The sequence below is a fragment of the Corvus hawaiiensis genome, chromosome 6 (assembly GCF_020740725.1).
Source record: "Corvus hawaiiensis isolate bCorHaw1 chromosome 6, bCorHaw1.pri.cur, whole genome shotgun sequence".
NCBI lineage: Eukaryota > Metazoa > Chordata > Aves > Passeriformes > Corvidae > Corvus > Corvus hawaiiensis.
Window position 1 is genome coordinate 65,397,534 of NC_063218.1, and position 16,835 is coordinate 65,414,368.

The window sequence follows — 16,835 nt, forward strand, 5'->3', positions numbered from 1 at the left end:
GGGAAAGAGGGAGGGAAGAGAAGGGGGTACAGATAGCAGGGGAAAGAAAAAGGGGGTAAAAAGGGGGCAGTGAAGGGGGGCAGAGAAAGGGAGAGGGAAAGAAGTGAGGAAAAAAAGAAAGGGCAAAGAGGGGCAACGCAGGGGAAGAGGGAAGAAAGGCACAAGTAAGGGAGGAAAAAAGACGGGAAAGAATGGGGTAAAGGATAAAGGGGGGATAGGGGGCAAAAAAGGGGACAAGGAAAGGGACAGGGAAACCAGGGGGTAAAGAAAGAAAAGGGAAAGAAAACGGTGAAGCAAAAAGGGGGCAAAGAACAGCTAAAGATGGAGACAAGGAAAGAAGCAGGCAGTGAGGGGACAAAGAAAGAAGCGGGGAAAGGGGTAAGGAGAGGGATAGAGCAGGGAAGGAGGACAGCGGGGAGAGGAAACGTGTGCCAGTGTCTTCACGGACAATTCCGTGGGTGGGGGCACGGGTGTCTTTGCAATGGGTCCCAGCGTCTGTGCTGCCTTCGGGCAGCCGGTTCGTCCCCGGGCGCGGACGGCGTGGCTGCTCAAGGAGACAGGGCTCTGCACAGGCGTGAACTCCTGACCTTGGCATGTGGGGCAGGCGGTTCGGGAAGGCTGCACCTTCCTGCTACCGCAGCCAACGGGGAAAGGAAGAGAGCAACGTGCGGCCGGGAGTTTGGGATTAAAGGAGGCTGCGTCCCCCAAAACCGAGAGAGAACCCCGCGAGCCTGTGCCCCGGTGCACTCTCTCCTTTTATTCGAATAAAGTTGGAGGAGTCCTCTCTCTCCCTTTTGGACATAAACCTCTGGCGCCGGTGGATTTTCCTGACAGCGGGTCCGGGATTCTTCCCACGGCGGAGGAGGAGCCTCCTTCCCCTTCACAGCGGGGTCCGGAGGGGCCGCCTCTTCCCGCTCCATCCTGAATCTCGGGGAAACGAAACCACCGCCAGTGCACCCGCCCCGCCGTGCCTCCACCTCCGGGACAACCACGTGTCCCCCAGGTGCCACCTCCAGTGTCCCCCAGCCGGAGGCATGCAGCAGTCACTGCCGCCGTACGAGGTGCTGCCGGCGGACGTGAGCATGGAGGAGCTGCCCCGGAGCACGACGGTGATGGTGGAGGAGACGCAGCCACCGCCCCGGGACCACCTGGTGTGGTCCCTCTTCACCACCCTGTACGGCAACTTCTGCTGCCTCGGCCTCCTGGCGTTCGTCTTCTCCGTCAAGGTGGGGAGCTCGGGGGGGCACCGGGAGGGCACCGGGGGTGGGGACGGCCCCGGGGACCCCACGGAGTCCCCGAGCTCAGGGACGCCCATAGAGCCCACTGAGCCCCCAGCCCGGGATGCCCCGCGGACCCCACTGAGCCCCCGTGGACCCCACTGAGCCCCCGGCCCCAGGGAGACCCATGGACCCCAGGGAGCCTCAGTTCAGGGGTGTCCCATGGACCCCACAGACTCCAGACCAGAGGGTGCCCCATGGACCCCACAGAGTTCCCTCTTCATGGACCACTGACCCCACAGAGTCCTGGCTGGAAGCTCTGGAGACGGCAGGGATTTTGGGGGGGGGGGGGGGGGGGGGGGAGGGCAGTGGGCACCTCAGGGTATCCCCGGCGTTTTGGGGGGATTCAGCCCGCTCTGGCACCTCCAGCACCTCTCCCACCCTCCCGCAGCCCTGAGACCCCGGGGTGCCCCCGCCCAGCCCCACTGACTCTGCCTCTGCCTCCCCCCAGTCCAGGGACCGCAAAGTGCTGGGTGACTACAGCGGGGCACTGAGCTACGGCTCCACGGCCAAGTACCTGAACATCACGGCCCTGGTGATCAACATCCTCATCGTCATCATTGTTGTCACCGTCGTGGCCCTGATCGTCTCCGGCGCCATTGGAGGGATGCATCGCTACCCGTACGGCCCCACTTAGTCCCCTCCTTGCCGCGAGAGCTGTGCATTCCCCCTCCCCTCCGAGTTCCCCTCAGCCCTCGGAGCCGGGGAGTGCCTTCCGGTCACCAAAACTGCAGAGTGACAATCCACATGCTCCCCCGGAGCCCGCTGGCGTGCTGTCCCTCTTCCCTCGCCGCTCGGAGCTTTTGTGGGGCCCTCGCTGGAGGTGTCTGGGGACGGACACCAGGGAGGAGCTGAGCACCCCCAACCCCGCTGTTGCCTGTTTGATGCTTTGCTCTGGGTCTGGAGCCCCAACTGCCTCAAAATAATCCCGAGGAGAAGCACCTGGTTCAGAGAAACCTCGCTGAAATAAAGGTCTCTTTCACTTTTGCCCCATCTTGGTTTCGTATCGTAGGGAAGTGGTTTTGTGTTCCTCCGCAGCTTGGCCGGATGACAAACAATATCAGCCCGTGGGATGTGCCTGAGGGAGGGGGAAACTGTCCCTCATCACAGAGACAAAGCTCGGGGGACACACCAGGCTCCACAATCCTGGATACCGCATCCGTACGGGGTGTGAAGGGTCACGCCGAGGATGCGGGTGGAACCTGATCCTTGCCGGGGTGTCACCGGGAGCACCCCCATCCTCACCGGCCCTCAGGAGGGGCTGAGGGCAAGCTGGCTTTGGTGGGGCAGGATGTGCAAAGGGCTTGAGCAGGATATGAGCTGGAATGGGATTGTGTGGGGCAGCGGGGCTGGAGAGGCTCCCAGAGGGAAGGGGCCGGCAGGTGCTGCGGGTCCATCCCAAATCCCCTCACTGGGGCTGGATTCCATGGCTCTCCCCTGCAGCCAGGCGATTTGGGATCCTGCTATGGCTCACAGCCCCCATCCTGCTTGCCTGGAGCCCGGTTTTCTTGGGAACAACTGCCCATCTGCCTGCAACGGGAAGCAGGGAATGAATTCCGTGTCTTGCTTCGCTGGCGTGCGCCTTTGCTTTCGCTATTAAACTCATTCCAGCCCACCAGTTTCCTCCCATTTATGCTCCCAGTTCCTTCCTCATACCACAGGGGAGGGAATTATAGCCGGAGGAAGCCACACCAAGCACCAGCCGTCCCTGTCACCCGGCTGGAAGGGCTGGCAGGGCAGCGATCCTTGCGCCTCCGGGCTGCCGCACGTGCCACCCCCTGCCCGGCTCCGGCGGAGCCTGGAGTGACCTCGGCAGGGACTTCGTGGAAAATCCTGGCCGCAGCCCATCTGGCAGAGCCTCAGCTATGCAGCTGGCCTGGCTTCCCCCTTCCCCTTCACACTCCTCACCCTCGGCAGACCCCGGTCCTCGAGGCCGGGGCCCCGCAGGGATGGGAACAAAACCCTGTTTTTCCCTCGCCCCGCGAACATCGGGCTCCTGCCAGGACACCGCACTCGTAAGATGTCTGAAATCCCACTCACAGCCGATATTTGTTGCAGGATCCCTGGCACTGAGCCTCCGGTGAATCATTTTTTGCTCGCTTTTTCCTGGAAGACACGGGCTCCTCGCTGCAAGCAGGATCTGCTGCCTGCCCGGCCCCAGGCTCGGCCTGCCCAAACCCCAGCACATCCAATAGGAACTCAGGACAGCAAAGGCCACCGCCCCAAGATCCCCTCTTCCTCCTTCTCCCTGTGTTATCAACAGCTTCCAGCACAAATCCAAAGGGCAGCCCCACACAAGCCAACATGGAAAAAAATTGACCCTTTCCCAGCCCAAAGCCTCCCTCCCTCCCGCCTGTGGCCACTCCGGGCTGCCATGGAGAGCTCCCCCCAGCCCATCTGTCACCGAAACCCGGGAAGAGAATAAAACCCCTCCAGCATGATGTTTGTAGAGGCAGAGAATCAGGCATGACTTTGTTCTGGCCAGCACGTGCCATGGAGAACATCCCATCCACACATAGCTCCTTACCTGACGTTTCCCATATCTATACAGACAAAACCCCAAAGAAATCCTCGTTCACCGATCTTAAAATTGCACAGTTCTTAGTACTCGATCTCCTGTTGGTTCTTGATCCCTTCGCCTCCGGTGATAATTTGGTCCTCATTGTTCGCTTCTCTCACCGATCAATTTCCCAGCCCACGTGTCCCCGACCACGCCAGGGACTGATGCTGGTTAATGTTCGCTACTGGCCACTTCTCTCCTCTGTATCTTCTGGCTGCTCCCGATCTGTGCATGTTCAGATCATCGGGCCTCTCCCGGCGGACAAAGAAACTTCTCTTTTCCAAGAGAAACTTGAACTCCCCTCCCCCCGGACGAAGGCGAACAAACCCCTGACTAAAGTTACATAAAAAAGATTAGAAGTCATATCATTTCCAACATCCCCAACTCTCCTCAAGTCCCCTCAGAGCCTCCCAAGTCCCCCGAAGCCCCTCCGGGTCCCCAGAGCTGCCGTGCACCCCCGGGCTGCGCGGGATGGGGGTCCCGAGGGCCGTGCCCCCCTCCCCCTGCGGGGCGGTGCGGGGCCGGTCCCCCGCCCTGAGCGCGCTCCGTTCCCGTTCCAGGCGTTCATTCCCGGTCATGGAGCCTAGGCAGGCGGACGTGTCCGTCCCACTGCGGTCCTCCGGGCGGGGGCGGCCCCCCCCGGCCCCCGGTCCGACCCGCAGCCCCGGGACTACGTGCTCTGGTCGGTGTTCAGTGTGCTGCTGCGGTGCGCGGGAGGTGGGCTGGGCTGCCTCGGCTTCCCCGCGCTCGTCTGCTCCGTCGTGGTGAGGGGCGAACCGGGGACCCTCACCAGGCACCCCGGATCCAGTCCCGATCGGCCCCGGCACCCCCACGCAGACCGACCCCCCAGCCAGCTCCTCCCAGGACCCCCCGACTGAGCCCGGCACGGGACCCCCGGCGTTTCCCGACTCCCTCCTCAGCTCGGGACCCCCCAACGCAACCCGACCCGGGACCCCTCGACCCAGCCCGACTCGGACCTTTCCCTCACCTCGGCACCTCCCAGTCCCGTCCCCCCACCCCCAGCCCTCCCTGACACCACCCCGGTCCTCACCCCTGCCCTTGGTGACACGTCCCTGGGGTCCCAGCACAACCTTGAGGCCACCCCCGGCTGGGTTGGCCCCCCAGCCTGTCCCCCACACACTGAGCCCCCCGACTGCCCCCCAGGCCCGTGACTGCAAGTTGGTGGGGGACCTGGAGTGTGCCCGGCGTCACGGCGACCGCGCCAGGGTGGCGAACGTCATCTGCTCCCTGGTGGTCGCCGTCGTCGTGGTGATCATCATCATCATCGTCGCCGCCATCGTCATCTCCACACACAGGACCACCCTGAGTGTGCTTCCTGGCCTGGCCCCACCCGCGGGGTACTTCCCCCCTCCTCCTGCCCCCAAAACGGGGCGCGGGGGCGATGGGTGTGACCCCCCGTCCCCTCGCTGTCCATTCCGCGGGTGTCCCCGCACAGCCGCGGGAGGGGATGGGGCGTGGGGGGCAGCCCCCGCTCTTTGCTCTGCTCACGCCCTTCCTGGCACCTGTGACACACCTGTGGGTCACCGCTGCCCCCAGGAGAGTCCGTCCCGCCCACCCCCCTCGCTGCCACCTCTTTCACCGCGGGGCGCCGCAGCGGGTCCTCGGGCATCTTTGTGGCGTCCTCCTCCTCTCCCTCCCCTCTCTGCCTCCATCCTGCCGCGGAGCAGAGCGCTTCCAGCCCACATCCCAGGGAAGTTCCTTCCCAACACCTTGGGCACGGCAGAAAAAGGAAATTAAGGCCCCTCCGTGTGTTTTGGCTGCCCACGCCCCCCACGCTGCAGCCCCGTCTCCCCCCCGCTGCTGCGGAGCCCCGTGGATGTGGCTCTTCCACCTTCCCACATCAGCTTCCCATTTCATCCCACCGGCAGCCCAAAGGTGCTGCCGAGGGGGGCTCTGGCCTGCCCAGCACACCTGGAGGGTGGGGCTGGAGGTACCTGTGCCGGCCAGCGCCGTGGTGGTCCTCGGAGTGACCCTCCCGCGGCGTCCGAGTCACGCTGGAGCCACCCGTGCTCCTCATCCCGGGAGGAAGGCTGGCTATAAAAAGCCCGTGGCCTCGCCATCCCAGCCGTTCTCCCAGCCCGGCCCGTGGGACAACCGCACGCCTCAGGGCTGTAATTTCCCAGGTTTATATTTAGCGGAGCAGGGGTATAAAAGGGGCGCCGGCCGCGCTGCCCCGAGGCTGCCGGAGCCGCGGTGCCCCTCTCGGTGGCCATGGACACCTCGTATCCCCGGGAGGAGCGGCCGCCCCCCAAGCGGGGCTCGTCCCCCGCCGCCCCCGCGCCCCGCGACCACCTCGTCTGGGCCATCTTCAACACCCTCTACATGAACTTCTGCTGCCTGGGCTTCGTGGCGCTCGCCTTCGCCGTCAAGGTACCGGCACCGGCGGCACCCGAGCGCCCGGGGGGCTCCGGGAATCCCGCCCCACGCGGACGGCCGGGGAGGGATGCCCGCGGAGGCACAGAGCACTCGGGATGACTCCCGGGCGGGCAGATCCCCACACTCTCCACAGGCAGGTGACACCTGCTGCTGGTGAATCCTCCCTGCTTTTCCTGCCACTGATTCCGGAGGTTGTGGGACAGCCCCGGATAACCACAGCCCCCTGCCCACCACCCGAGGAGCAGCTGCTTCATCCTAAAAAGGGCCGTGGGGGCCGTGACACCTCCAGCCCCTCTGGCAGGAGCAGCTCCAGCTGCAGAAAGACGCAGACGAGCAGCGGCTGGAGCCAGAGAGGCTCTGGATGAAGCAGGAGGGAAAACACGAGTGGGGAAGAATGCGGGGCTGGAGGGGAGCAGGAGCAGCCTGGGACGGATGGACGGACGGATGGATGGATGGGTGGATGGATGGATGAATTGTGGGTTGCAAGGGGGACAAAGCCCTGGAGCACGAAGGGGCTGAGGGAAGGGGCTGAGGGAAGGGGCTGAGGGAAGGGGCTCTCCCCGGCTGTTGCAGGCTCGGGATCGGAAAGTGTCCGGGGACGTGGAAGCTGCTCGGCACTTCAGCTCCAAGGCGCGCTGCTACAACGCCCTGGCCACGGCGGGCAGCGTGGTGCTGCCGCTGCTGCTCGGTGCCCTCATTGTCACCGGTGTCATCCACCTCTCCAAGCTGGCCCAGGAGTCCGTCGGCTTCTTCACCTACCGGTTCAGCGGGAGCGACGACGAGGACCAGTGAGCCAGGGATGAAGGGCTGGCGGAACCTCCTCTGCCTCGCTGGCGGCCGCCCAAAAGGCCACCACCCCTCTCTGCCACCCCGCTGTGAGGGCAGAGTCATTTTTCTTTGTCCTGTGGGGTTTTTTTTCCACCTCCCGTGACCTCACATGGAGCCCCAGCTTCCGTGATCACTGTTTAGTCATTAAACGCTTCACTGAGCGCGAGTTTCTGGGTGTGGAAAGGGACAGGGGGGTGCCAAAGGGAAAACGTAAATAGGGATTTTGGGCTCCGATCGGGCTCCTGGCAGCCGGGTGACACCATCATTCCCACAGCCTTCAGGGCCACCTCTGGCCACAGGGAGCCCCAGGACCGAGGAGGGGAGGAAGCAGAGCCGCTCCCGGGCCTCGTGGGGACAGGATGAAGAAAATGGGCTGTCACCTCCCCACCCCAAAGGGGAGCTGAGACCTGCGAACTCATTACAGCAACGCAGACATCCCCAGCCAGTCCCAGCCAGGACGGGGGGGAGTTGGGATGCACCCCCACTGCTCCCTGCTCTCCCTGCCTGGGCTGGAGACGGCTCATTTTGGGACTAAAGGACCCCTTTTTTGAGGATAAACCCCCTTTACGGCCAACTAGCCCTGGCTCAGAGCTGGGCTTTATCCCAGCGCCATCCAAATCCCAATCCGGGTGCAGTGACGGGGCTGGGGACATCGTGGTCCCTTTCTCCTGCCAAGAGTTGCCTCTAATTAGGGGCCGGCGGCTCTAATGAGGCCGGAGCAGGCCCCAAGTAATTACACGGCAGCGGGAGAGTCGCTGCTCCAGCCCTAAGCAGTCCCAGATGCTTCGGGGCACGGAGCAGCCGCGGGGCTTTTTATAAACCGGGCCGAGATTCCTGGGGTCGGTTTGGCCAGGACAGACCCCGCGGGGCACGGAACGCCTTCGGCACTCCCTGCTTCCACTCGGGGCTGTCCTGCCCTCCCCGGGACAGGGATGCTGCGCAGCCCAGAGTGCGGGGCGGGGGGTGCCACGCCCGCCCTGTGCAGGCGCAGCAATTCTTGGGATTTCCGTGACACCAGCAACGCCCTGAGCAAACCCACAGCAGCTCCGGGCCCGGAAAAATGCTGCCCTTGCCACCATCTGGCAGGGTGGTTCTACAGATCACTGCCGTCTGGGCTTCCTGCAGCCCCTCAGACGCCAGGCGAGAAAGGATTTCACGCCAAAACCGCTTGAAAAGAGGGGAAATAATGCAGATAAGGGTTTAAGAACACGTAAGGGATGTTGCACAACAAACAACGGGGAAGGAGCTGTGTGCTGCCAACACGGGGCTAAAAGGCTTTCGGCTGCACATCTTGGGGTAATACTCAGTGCCAAAACATCACTCATCTGGTGGAACAGCGCTGGCTGAGCCTCCACAGCCTTTGAGCCCACGGAGCAAAGCGGCGGGAAGGTGAGGAGTGGGGCAGGACATGCTGGAGGGGCTGGAGTCAGGATCCTGGAGTCAGGAAGGGGCTTCCTTACAAACACAAACACCTGAGAGCACAGACAGCTCCTGGGTGTTTAGAAAACACGTCTGAAATGGTCGTTTTCAGGCTGGGTTTCCTCTCCTGTGCCGAGTAAGAGATGTGTGGAGGGCAGTGGGAGGCTCTGACGCGGTGACCGCTCTGGCCATGGTGACAGCTCCGGCCACCGACCCCCGGGGCCACAGCGACAGGTGGCACACACAGTCCTGGGGGGCAAAGGCCTCCTGGCACAGCCTGGCACCCCCTCTCCACCCACTGTTACCTTTCCCCACCCCCAGCATCCCAGGTCTGCTGCTCCAAGGGGCAATGCCCGGATCAGCCAAGGTTTAGGGGGTCCTGCCGGGGGACCTCTGGATCCATCCGGGCGCTGTGGGGAAGGAGATGCTCTGCCCTGCAACACAAAACCCCTCATGTGAGATACGGGAATGGTTTCTTCCCAAATGATTTGATCCAGATCCGGGCGCCGCTGCCGTACCTTCCCTCAGGGGAAAGCGCTGTCCCGACTCCAGCACAGCTTCCAGGGCAGACGCCGGAGGGTCCCGGCAGGTCTCAGTCACTTCCATCCTGGTCTCCTCCCTGGTGATGGTCACCCCCAGTTTGTTGCCCAAGTAGGAGACGCCGGAGATGTTCAGCTTGGTGATATCGTCGGGAAAGGCGGGATCAAAGAGGAGGCCGGACCTCGTGATCCTGGAAAGGCAGGAGCACGGCGGGGTGGGAACAGCAGGAGCCACAGAGGAGCCCAGCTCGGGCTGGGGGAGCAGCCACCTCTCCAGGCATCACCACCCCGAGGAGTCCGAAAGGGTCCTCGGTGCACCCGGGGATCCCCGGGCAAATCCCGAACACCCCGATGGAGCACCTGAAGAGGAGCTACTGGGGCTGTGATTCCACAGCCCACCCCAGGGCACTCCTGTCCCATCCCAGTTCCACGGCTGGGACCTGGGGTTTCCGTAAGCTTGGATTTTATATTAAAACAAACGCAGCTTGGTTCCCTGCTCCGGTTCGGAGCCTGGCTTCAGCAGCAGCCGTGCTGGCAAAACCTCGGGAACGCCCTGCTCCTCTGGGAGCAGGTGACCCTCAGACACCCACCCCAGCTGCCATTCCCATGGGATGGAGGGCTGGGAGCCCAGCACCGCTGGTCATGCTCCCTGCCCAGAAACAACGGAGCAAGATCCCGGCTCGCTCCCTCCATCCCTGACCCAAAGCCGAGCTGCCTGGGTGGGCGTTGGCTCTGGGTGAGGAAAAACAACGGCCCCTCTTGTCTCCGACCCAAATCCCGGCGCACCAGAGTGCTGAGAGGGCTTGAGGGACCGGAGAGGGCTCGAGGGAGGCTTGGGGAGCCCCAGCGCTGCGCAGGATCCGTGTCCCGCGGCGGGACAGGCGGCAGCGTGGCCGCACGACGTCGCCGCCGCCTCTGGAATTTGGCCGGAGCCCCAAAGCTGTGGCTTGAGCCGGTGCCACGAGGGGCCCGAGCCGGCACACACCGGGCGCCTGGAGACCTCCCAGCTCAGCCAAAGCCGAGGTTTCCAGCTGGGAATACGGCAGCTCGCACCCAGCTCTGCCAAGGAACAGGGTGGGTTTCCCAGCAGCTCTGGCCACACACAGAGAGTAAAAACACATAGTTAGGGCTGGAAGTTTTCACCGGGAACCAAAAGGCTGGATCCAGCCTCAGTTAAACCAGGAACAGGCTGAAGAGACGGCGGCTCCAGGGTGGAAACCACCACAGCTCTGAAATTACATGAGCAGCTCCGTGTTTTCCCAGGATATTTTAAAGCTGAGGCGATGCCTGCTCAGCACCTCCCTGCAGGGAGGCTCCCAGAGCCACATGTGAGCAGGGAGCCCACAGCAAGGCTGCAGGAGGTGCTCCCTCACCACATCCAAAGGAGAAGGGGTGATGTTGCTGCTGAGCCGCAGAGCAGGCTTAGGGAATGGCGTTTTGCTTCCCCAAAGTGACCTGGGACCACGGGCCTCCTACCTGTTCCCGCCTTCCCTCCAGCCAGACGGGGACATTTGAAGGGGCCAGCATTGCTCGGGAGTTAAAAGTGACACAGCAGGTCTCACCTGAACCCCGTGAAGCCGAAGAGGACGACCTGCAGGAATCCACCCATCCCCGTCAAGAAGTTCACAGCTCCCGACCCATCCGAGTTCTCCACCCAGACCTGCTCCAGCATGAGAAAGAGATGATGCAGGAGCTGGTTTGGGATGCTCCGGGCGTTTTTGTGGGTTTCAATCCCATCGTCACCCGCCCGGGAGCAGGAGGGCTCTGCAGCCCCGCTGCTCACCTTGAAGGGCTCTGTGATGTTGCTGAAGCACTTCTGCAGCTGGCTCCGGGCTCTCTGCAGCTCCTTCAGCTCCAGCCAGCCCACGGCAAACATGCTCTGCCGGAGAGGGAAAGGTGGCAGCGCAGCGGAGCAGCGCCGCCTCCGCCACCCCTCCGACCCGGGGCGAACACTTCCAGGGCACGTCCCAGCTCTGCAGCGTCCCCTGGATGGGGACACCCCCCCCGGGGGTCAGTCCCAGGCTGGGCCCTGCCCTCTCCTCACCCAGGTCATGGCCGGCCCGGCCGGGTCGGTGACGGGCTCGTACATCTCCAGGTCGTTCCTCCGGACCTCGGCGCTCATGGGATGCATCAGTGGGAAGCCCAGCAGGACCACGTCGGCCTGTTTCACTGGCTCACCTGGGGACAGGGCTGGTCAGACAGGGACGGTTCCCAAATTTCCTGAGTTTTTGAGCCCGCTGATGAGAAACAATCCAGTGAGGCAGGAAAACCACCTCGAGCCCAGCTCTGTGCGCTGCAGCAAGAGCAGGGACTCTTCTTTTACCATTCCCAAGTCTGAACCGGTTGGAATTCCGATCCTTCCAGGATTAAAAGTGTGATCCGTGGGCTGCTGCCACTGCCTCCCCGCTCACCTGGGCTGTAGCCATCGTACTCAGGGTGGTATTTCCTCTCCTCGTCAAAGGGCACTTTGATTTTCCTGGCACGGTCCTCCCACTCCTCCGGCACCGGGAGCAGCAGGTCCTGAGCCAGGGCAGCGGCAAAATTTAAGCTGGAAAGGAGGAGGAACAAGGTTTTATGTCAGGGATGGGTGACAGTGAGAGGAGGGAGGGGACAGAAGGAGCTGCAGAAAAAGCTGCTGTGGAAGAACGGGGGGCACAGATTGAGCCGGGCTAAGAGCTTCCATCACGGAGCCGGGAGCCCGTTCCCCTGGCTGCGGGCGTCTCCAGCTGGCTGACAGCACGGACACCTCACGGAATGCCGAGGGAGAAGCCCCGCTGCGAAGGGAGATCCCGCTCAGCCTCACTGGGCACTGAACAGGGCGGAGGAGCCGGGGGAGCCCCTGCTCCTCCTCCCACTGCAGAGGGGCGACAGGGAGAGGGCTGTGAGCAGAGGGAGGAAGGATGCCCTCGGGAGTGCCAGGTGGAAGAGCAGAGAGCTAGGCCGTGCTTCCAGGTGCTCCCAGAAGGCTTTCCAAGCGTTACCTGCGCCGGGCCACGGCGTTGGTGAAGGCAGAGTTATCGACCTGGCTGTGGTACTCGTCTGGGGGCATGACACCTAGGGGGACAGGAGGGGACACCTCGCACCTCAGCACACCCAGGGGCTGCCGTGGCTCTGGGCCCCTCCTCGGGGACACGGCTGAAGGAAGGGGACCATCCTGCTGGCAGGGTCCCACACAGTCCCGGTGGGATGCTCAGTGGAGAACATGCGTGGTGCTGGTGCTGAAGGAGGAACAAGCTGGGATGCAGCTCTGGCTGGTGGATGCAGGCACCTCATCCTGAGGACATCTTGAAGGGGACCTCCAGGTCATGGAATCCCAGGGTGGTTTGGGTTGCCCTAAAGCTCATCCAGTTCCACACCCCTGCCATGGGCAGGGACAGCTTCCACTAGACCAGGTGGCTCCAAACCTCTGCTTTCCACCCCATTCCCACAGCAGAGGTACCTCTGATGTGGTAGAGCTGCTCCTCCTCACTCCACTCCATCCTGCTGCACCAGTACTGAGCCACGGCTTCCACCAGCTCCCAGCCCCCGTCCTCCCGGAACAGCTGCTGGTCCTGGGGCAAAAACAGGGCCATGAGGGAGACTCCGCCAGGCCCAAAGTCAGCAGGAGGATGGAGAGGAGCTCTGAGGAGATGGAGGGAGCAAGAGGAGAGACTGGCCTGCTTTGAGCCAAAAAGATGCTGAGACGCCCACGGGAGCAAGGACAGAGGAGGCAGGGCTGCAGGAGGGAGCCTGCGGAGCAGCGAGAGCAGAGCTCCTCAGCAAAGGGACAGCGACAGCGTCCAGGTGTCCTGCCACCGGCCATCGGGGGCGACCCTCCCTTTACCTGCGTGGTGCAGTAATACTGCTCGAAGGCCATCAGGACATCCCCGCTGACGTGGATTTCCTGGGCTCCGTAGATCTCCTCAGGACACACCTCCCGGCCAGTGGCCGCGCTCTCCCACGGGAACTTTGCACCCTGCCGGGCGAAGCATCCATGAGCACATCCCCTTGTGCTGCGCCCCGCGGGAACAGCCCGGCATCCCCTGGGGACGGGGCTGGGGACAGCGCTGGGGACAGCGCTGGGGACAGGGGCTGGGGACAGCGTTGGGGACAGGGGCTGGGGACAGCGCTGGGGACGGGGCTGGGGACAGGGGCTGGGGACAGGGGCTGGGGACAGCGCTGGGGACAGCGTTGGGGACAGGGGCTGGGGACGGGGCTGGGGACAGCGTTGGGGACAGGGGCTGGGGACAGCGTTGGGGACGGGGCTGGGGACGGGGCTGGGGACGGGGCTGGGGACGGGGCTGGGGACAGGGGCTGGGGACAGCGCTGGGGACAGCCCCGCCCGGGGTCGCTGCCGCACCTCGTAGCCCTGTTCCTGCGCGTTGCGCCTGGCGCCCTCCAGCGTGCGCAGCCGGTACTGCAGGACGGCGCGGGCAGCCGCGGGATACAGCAGCAGGATGTTCGGGAACACCCAGGTGTCCTGCCAGGCCACGAGGCGGGATTGGCTGCGGTGGGGACACCCAAGTGCTCCCGCCAGCTCCACCCTCCAAGGACACCCCCATCCCGACGGAAGGATGGAGTCTCCTCCATCCCTACTGAAGGATAGCCTGCTCCATCCCGACGGAGGAAGGATGGAGTCTCCTCCATCCCCCTCGCCGTGCCAAGCCCCCAGGTCAGCACGGCCCCCCTCACCTGGTCCCAGAAGACGTGTCCCCAGTAGTCCTCGCCGCGGGTGCCGTTGGACAAGCCGCCGGGGCTGATGCCGTGGAACGGGACTCCGGGGCTGTCCTGGGGCGGGACGGCGCTCAGCAGGTAGTAGAGGCAGCCGTGGAGCGCCTGGCGCAGGGCCGGGGGCCCGTCCAGCTCCACGGAGCAGCCCCGGCGCAGCGCGGCCCAGGCGCGGATGTGGGAGCGGTGCAGGGACCCCGCGGCCACCAGGGCCAGCCCCGCGCTGTAGCTCCGCTTCGCCTCCTCCTCGCTCCCGGCCACGGCCGCCAGGAACTCCCAGCACCGCTCCCGCTCCTCCCCGCCCAGCGTCAGCGACTGTGGGATGGGGGTCCATAGCATGTGGACAGTGGGACGGGGGCCGCCCTCCACCTCGGGAACCAGCGTCTGCCCGTAGATGTAGCTGTGGGAGACGGGAAGCGGTGGGGGAAGGTGTTTCTTCCCAGTATTCCATCTAACCCTGCCCTCTGGCAGTGGGAAGCTGCCACAAATGGTCTCCAGTCCCAGGAAGCCAGTTCTAAAAAACATCATCCCCTCCAAACCTCCCGTTTTCCCCAGCCTCACTTCTTTGGAATCACATCTAGCCCCTGGCCCCTTCCCTGCTCTCACACATCAGAGTGAGGGATAATTCTGGACTTGCAAGGAATAAAAATGTTTCTGTGCTTAATTTCAGGGGTTTTCAGGGGTTCAGGGTGAAGCGAATGTGCAGAAGCCTCCACACCCCTCACCATTCCAGCCCCACACCCCTCACCATTCCAGCCCCACTCCAGCCTTACACCTGCAGTTCATTCCCCAGGGGAGCAGACCCCTGTGCCACAGCCCGTGGAGGGTGGGCTCCGGCCCCCACACTCACTGCGCTCCCTGGAAGTCTGGCCCTGGGGTCAGGTCCAGGTCCTGGCTCTGCGGCACGAACAGGCTCTGGAGCTGGACAGTGACGGGATGAGTGGAGCTGTCCAAGCGCCGGACGGTGATGCTGAAGGCCATCAGGTGGACCAGGGAGTGGTGGGCATAGAGCTGGTGGGTGGTCGTGTAGCCAGGGCACTGAATCGTGTGGCTGAAGGTCCCTGCAAGCACAGCCAGAGCCACCAGCCTTTGGAAACACATGGATTCCCACCTCTGCCCTGTCTGCTGGTTCCTACTGGCCAAGGAACGGCTTTTCCCAGATCCAGAGCCAGCTGTGGACTGGACAACACCACTGACACCGAGCCTGGCCAAGCTGCTGAGGGATGGTCTGTGCCATCAAACATTTTGATTAAAGAGCATCTGCCGAGCCTGGCCCCAGCAGGGATAGAGCTACAGCCTGAAAATCGCTTATTCCCGCACAAAAGGGGAATTTCCCTATTGTTCCAGGGGAGCAGCACCCCGAGGCGAAGGGAGCATGAGAGGGAAGATGCGACTGAGCGGCAGAGGCAGCAAAAGCAGAGAGAAGGGAACCTGCGGCAGAGCCCGAGGGGAAGGGGGCGGCTCGCTGCTCACCTGTCCAGGTGTCGAGGGTGAAGCTCTGGGCCGGGCAGTGGGCGCCGGGCGCTGCCATGCGCAGCCCCAGGGGGCTGGGGACATCGGCGCGGTGCGTGTCCCCCGCGGCCCCGCTGTACACGCCGGCGGCGTGCAGGATGTCCCGGAACACGCGGGTGCCCAGGAAGGCGTTGGTCACCGTGGGCAGCAGCCGCGGGTCCCCGGGCAGGGCCGTGGCCGTGAACACGCCGGGGTCGCCCTCGCCGTGGGCCATCGCCGCCGGCCCCGCCTGCGGAGCGCAGCGACGGGGCGGGGGCTGAGGGCACAAAGCGCTGCCCGCTCCCCGTCACCCCCCGCCTGCCACCAGCCGTCTCCGTCCCCTCTGGTCACCTCCAGCGGTTTTCCCCCATCCCAGCTTCCCCCCAGCCCCGGGGTGGATCCCCTCCGCTCTTCCACGCCATCTCCAGCTGTCCCAAACCCCCGACAGCTCACGGGCTTCATCACTCCCCGGCCTCCCCCCTCTTGCTGTTCTGTTGCCGCGATGGGATCGCAGCGGTTTCTCCCAACACACAGAGCCACCTTCCCCCTCCGGCCTCCTCTTCCTCCCCGTGCTGTTCCGTGGCACTTCGAAAAGCTCCCGAGACTTCCCCCTCTCCCAGCTCACTGCACCCCTCTGTTCCCCCTCGCTCCTGCATCTCCAGCTCAGCTTCCTGGGGCAGGACCTTTCTATTCCACTGGTTTGTACACAAAATCGTATTTACGTGCCACGTACAAACATCCGTGTAACTACAGACCAAAAACACGCACAGAGACGGACGCGCGTAAGCAGCCCCTGACAAAAGGGAGCTGCAGCTGCCTCCTGGCAATGCCGGGCACAGGGAAAACACAGGAATGATGAAATGGGGCTCTGAGAGACTCCGAGCGGAGCTGGGAATCCAGCCGGGGGGACGCAGGGGCAAGGAGGGCGCCCAGCCCCCAAACCCCTCCCTGAGAGCAGCCGGGTGCAGGCACAGCCCGGTTTCCTCACCGAGACTGAACTGCGAGGAAAGTCCTGCCTCCGGGAAAGTGAAAAATCCCGACCCAGCCCAAGCCCCAGGGCGCGGAAGGGAGGAGGTGGGTCTTGCCTTCGGTCCCGAGGCCGGGCTGAGCCTGTGCAGGCGGAGAGAGGCTGCTCCAGGGAAGGACGGAAGTTGCCCAACCGAGAAAGAAGGAAGGAAATGGCTTTTTTTACCCCCTCTCCTTAAAAAGAAAGTTGGAAAAACGATCCTGGACACGCAGGTGTTGGTCCAGCTGAGCTCAGTGCCCGCGGAGGGAGCCGGGGCAGGAGGAACTGAAAGAGCAGAACCAAGCCGGATGGCTCGGTGGTCCCAAAGCCGCCGGCAGAGAGCCGGGGTAGCAGCACACCCTGCTGACCTCCCGTGTCCCCAGCCACGCTCTGACCCTTCCCCTCGGCTGTTTCCAGGGAGGAAAAAAATTCCATGTGGACTCTGGCTTTGGCACGCTTGTCCAAGCCCGTTCAGCGGGTTCCAGCCTGCTGGCTCAGGGATCCGGGGGCGGAGCTGCGGCCAGGCAGCATCGGCCCCTCCGAGCGGCCAGCGGCCCCGGTGCCCACAGGAGTTATGCTACTGCCCGATCCAGCCCTTACAGGACCGGCAT

General features: G+C 63.8%; 4 protein-coding genes across 6 annotated transcripts; 3 read left to right on the forward strand and 1 right to left on the reverse strand.

Annotated features, from left to right (window-relative positions):
• The first annotated feature begins 465 nt into the window (after positions 1 to 465).
• LOC125327399 (interferon-induced transmembrane protein 1-like) lies at positions 466 to 2,264 on the forward strand. Its single transcript, XM_048306857.1, has 2 exons — positions 466 to 1,226; positions 1,729 to 2,264. Exons 1-2 carry the CDS (start codon positions 1,035 to 1,037, stop codon positions 1,912 to 1,914), a joined length of 378 nt encoding a protein of 125 aa, XP_048162814.1. The 5' UTR covers positions 466 to 1,034; the 3' UTR covers positions 1,915 to 2,264.
• A 2,149-nt stretch (positions 2,265 to 4,413) lies between these two features.
• Positions 4,414 to 5,828, forward strand: LOC125327705 (dispanin subfamily A member 2b-like). Its single transcript, XM_048307491.1, is given in 4 exon segments — positions 4,414 to 4,492; positions 4,495 to 4,601; positions 5,002 to 5,166; positions 5,727 to 5,828. Coding segments are annotated over 4 exon segments (453 nt in total).
• Positions 5,829 to 6,063: 235 nt separating this feature from the next.
• Positions 6,064 to 7,217, forward strand: LOC125327400 (interferon-induced transmembrane protein 5-like). The gene is made up of 2 exons (XM_048306858.1): positions 6,064 to 6,228; positions 6,808 to 7,217. Exons 1-2 carry the CDS (start codon positions 6,070 to 6,072, stop codon positions 7,024 to 7,026), a joined length of 378 nt encoding a protein of 125 aa, XP_048162815.1. The 5' UTR covers positions 6,064 to 6,069; the 3' UTR covers positions 7,027 to 7,217.
• A 1,029-nt stretch (positions 7,218 to 8,246) lies between these two features.
• Positions 8,247 to 16,360, reverse strand: PGGHG (protein-glucosylgalactosylhydroxylysine glucosidase). Of its 3 annotated transcripts, XM_048306686.1 has the most exons (14): positions 16,207 to 16,360; positions 15,201 to 15,468; positions 14,578 to 14,788; positions 13,692 to 14,127; positions 13,360 to 13,479; positions 12,844 to 12,975; positions 12,460 to 12,571; positions 12,002 to 12,074; positions 11,432 to 11,568; positions 11,065 to 11,210; positions 10,804 to 10,899; positions 10,583 to 10,611; positions 9,000 to 9,211; positions 8,247 to 8,915 (listed from the first exon to the last, which is right to left on the reverse strand). In XM_048306686.1, exons 2-14 carry the CDS (start codon positions 15,451 to 15,453, stop codon positions 8,851 to 8,853), a joined length of 2,022 nt encoding a protein of 673 aa, XP_048162643.1. In that variant the 5' UTR covers positions 15,454 to 15,468; positions 16,207 to 16,360; the 3' UTR covers positions 8,247 to 8,850. The 3 variants fall into 3 exon arrangements, with proteins under 3 accessions (XP_048162643.1, XP_048162642.1, XP_048162641.1); XM_048306685.1 differs by lacking the exon at positions 16,207 to 16,360 and having other exon boundaries at positions 10,583 to 10,680; positions 11,065 to 11,198; XM_048306684.1 differs by lacking the exon at positions 16,207 to 16,360 and having other exon boundaries at positions 10,583 to 10,680.
• Positions 16,361 to 16,835: the final 475 nt, after the last annotated feature.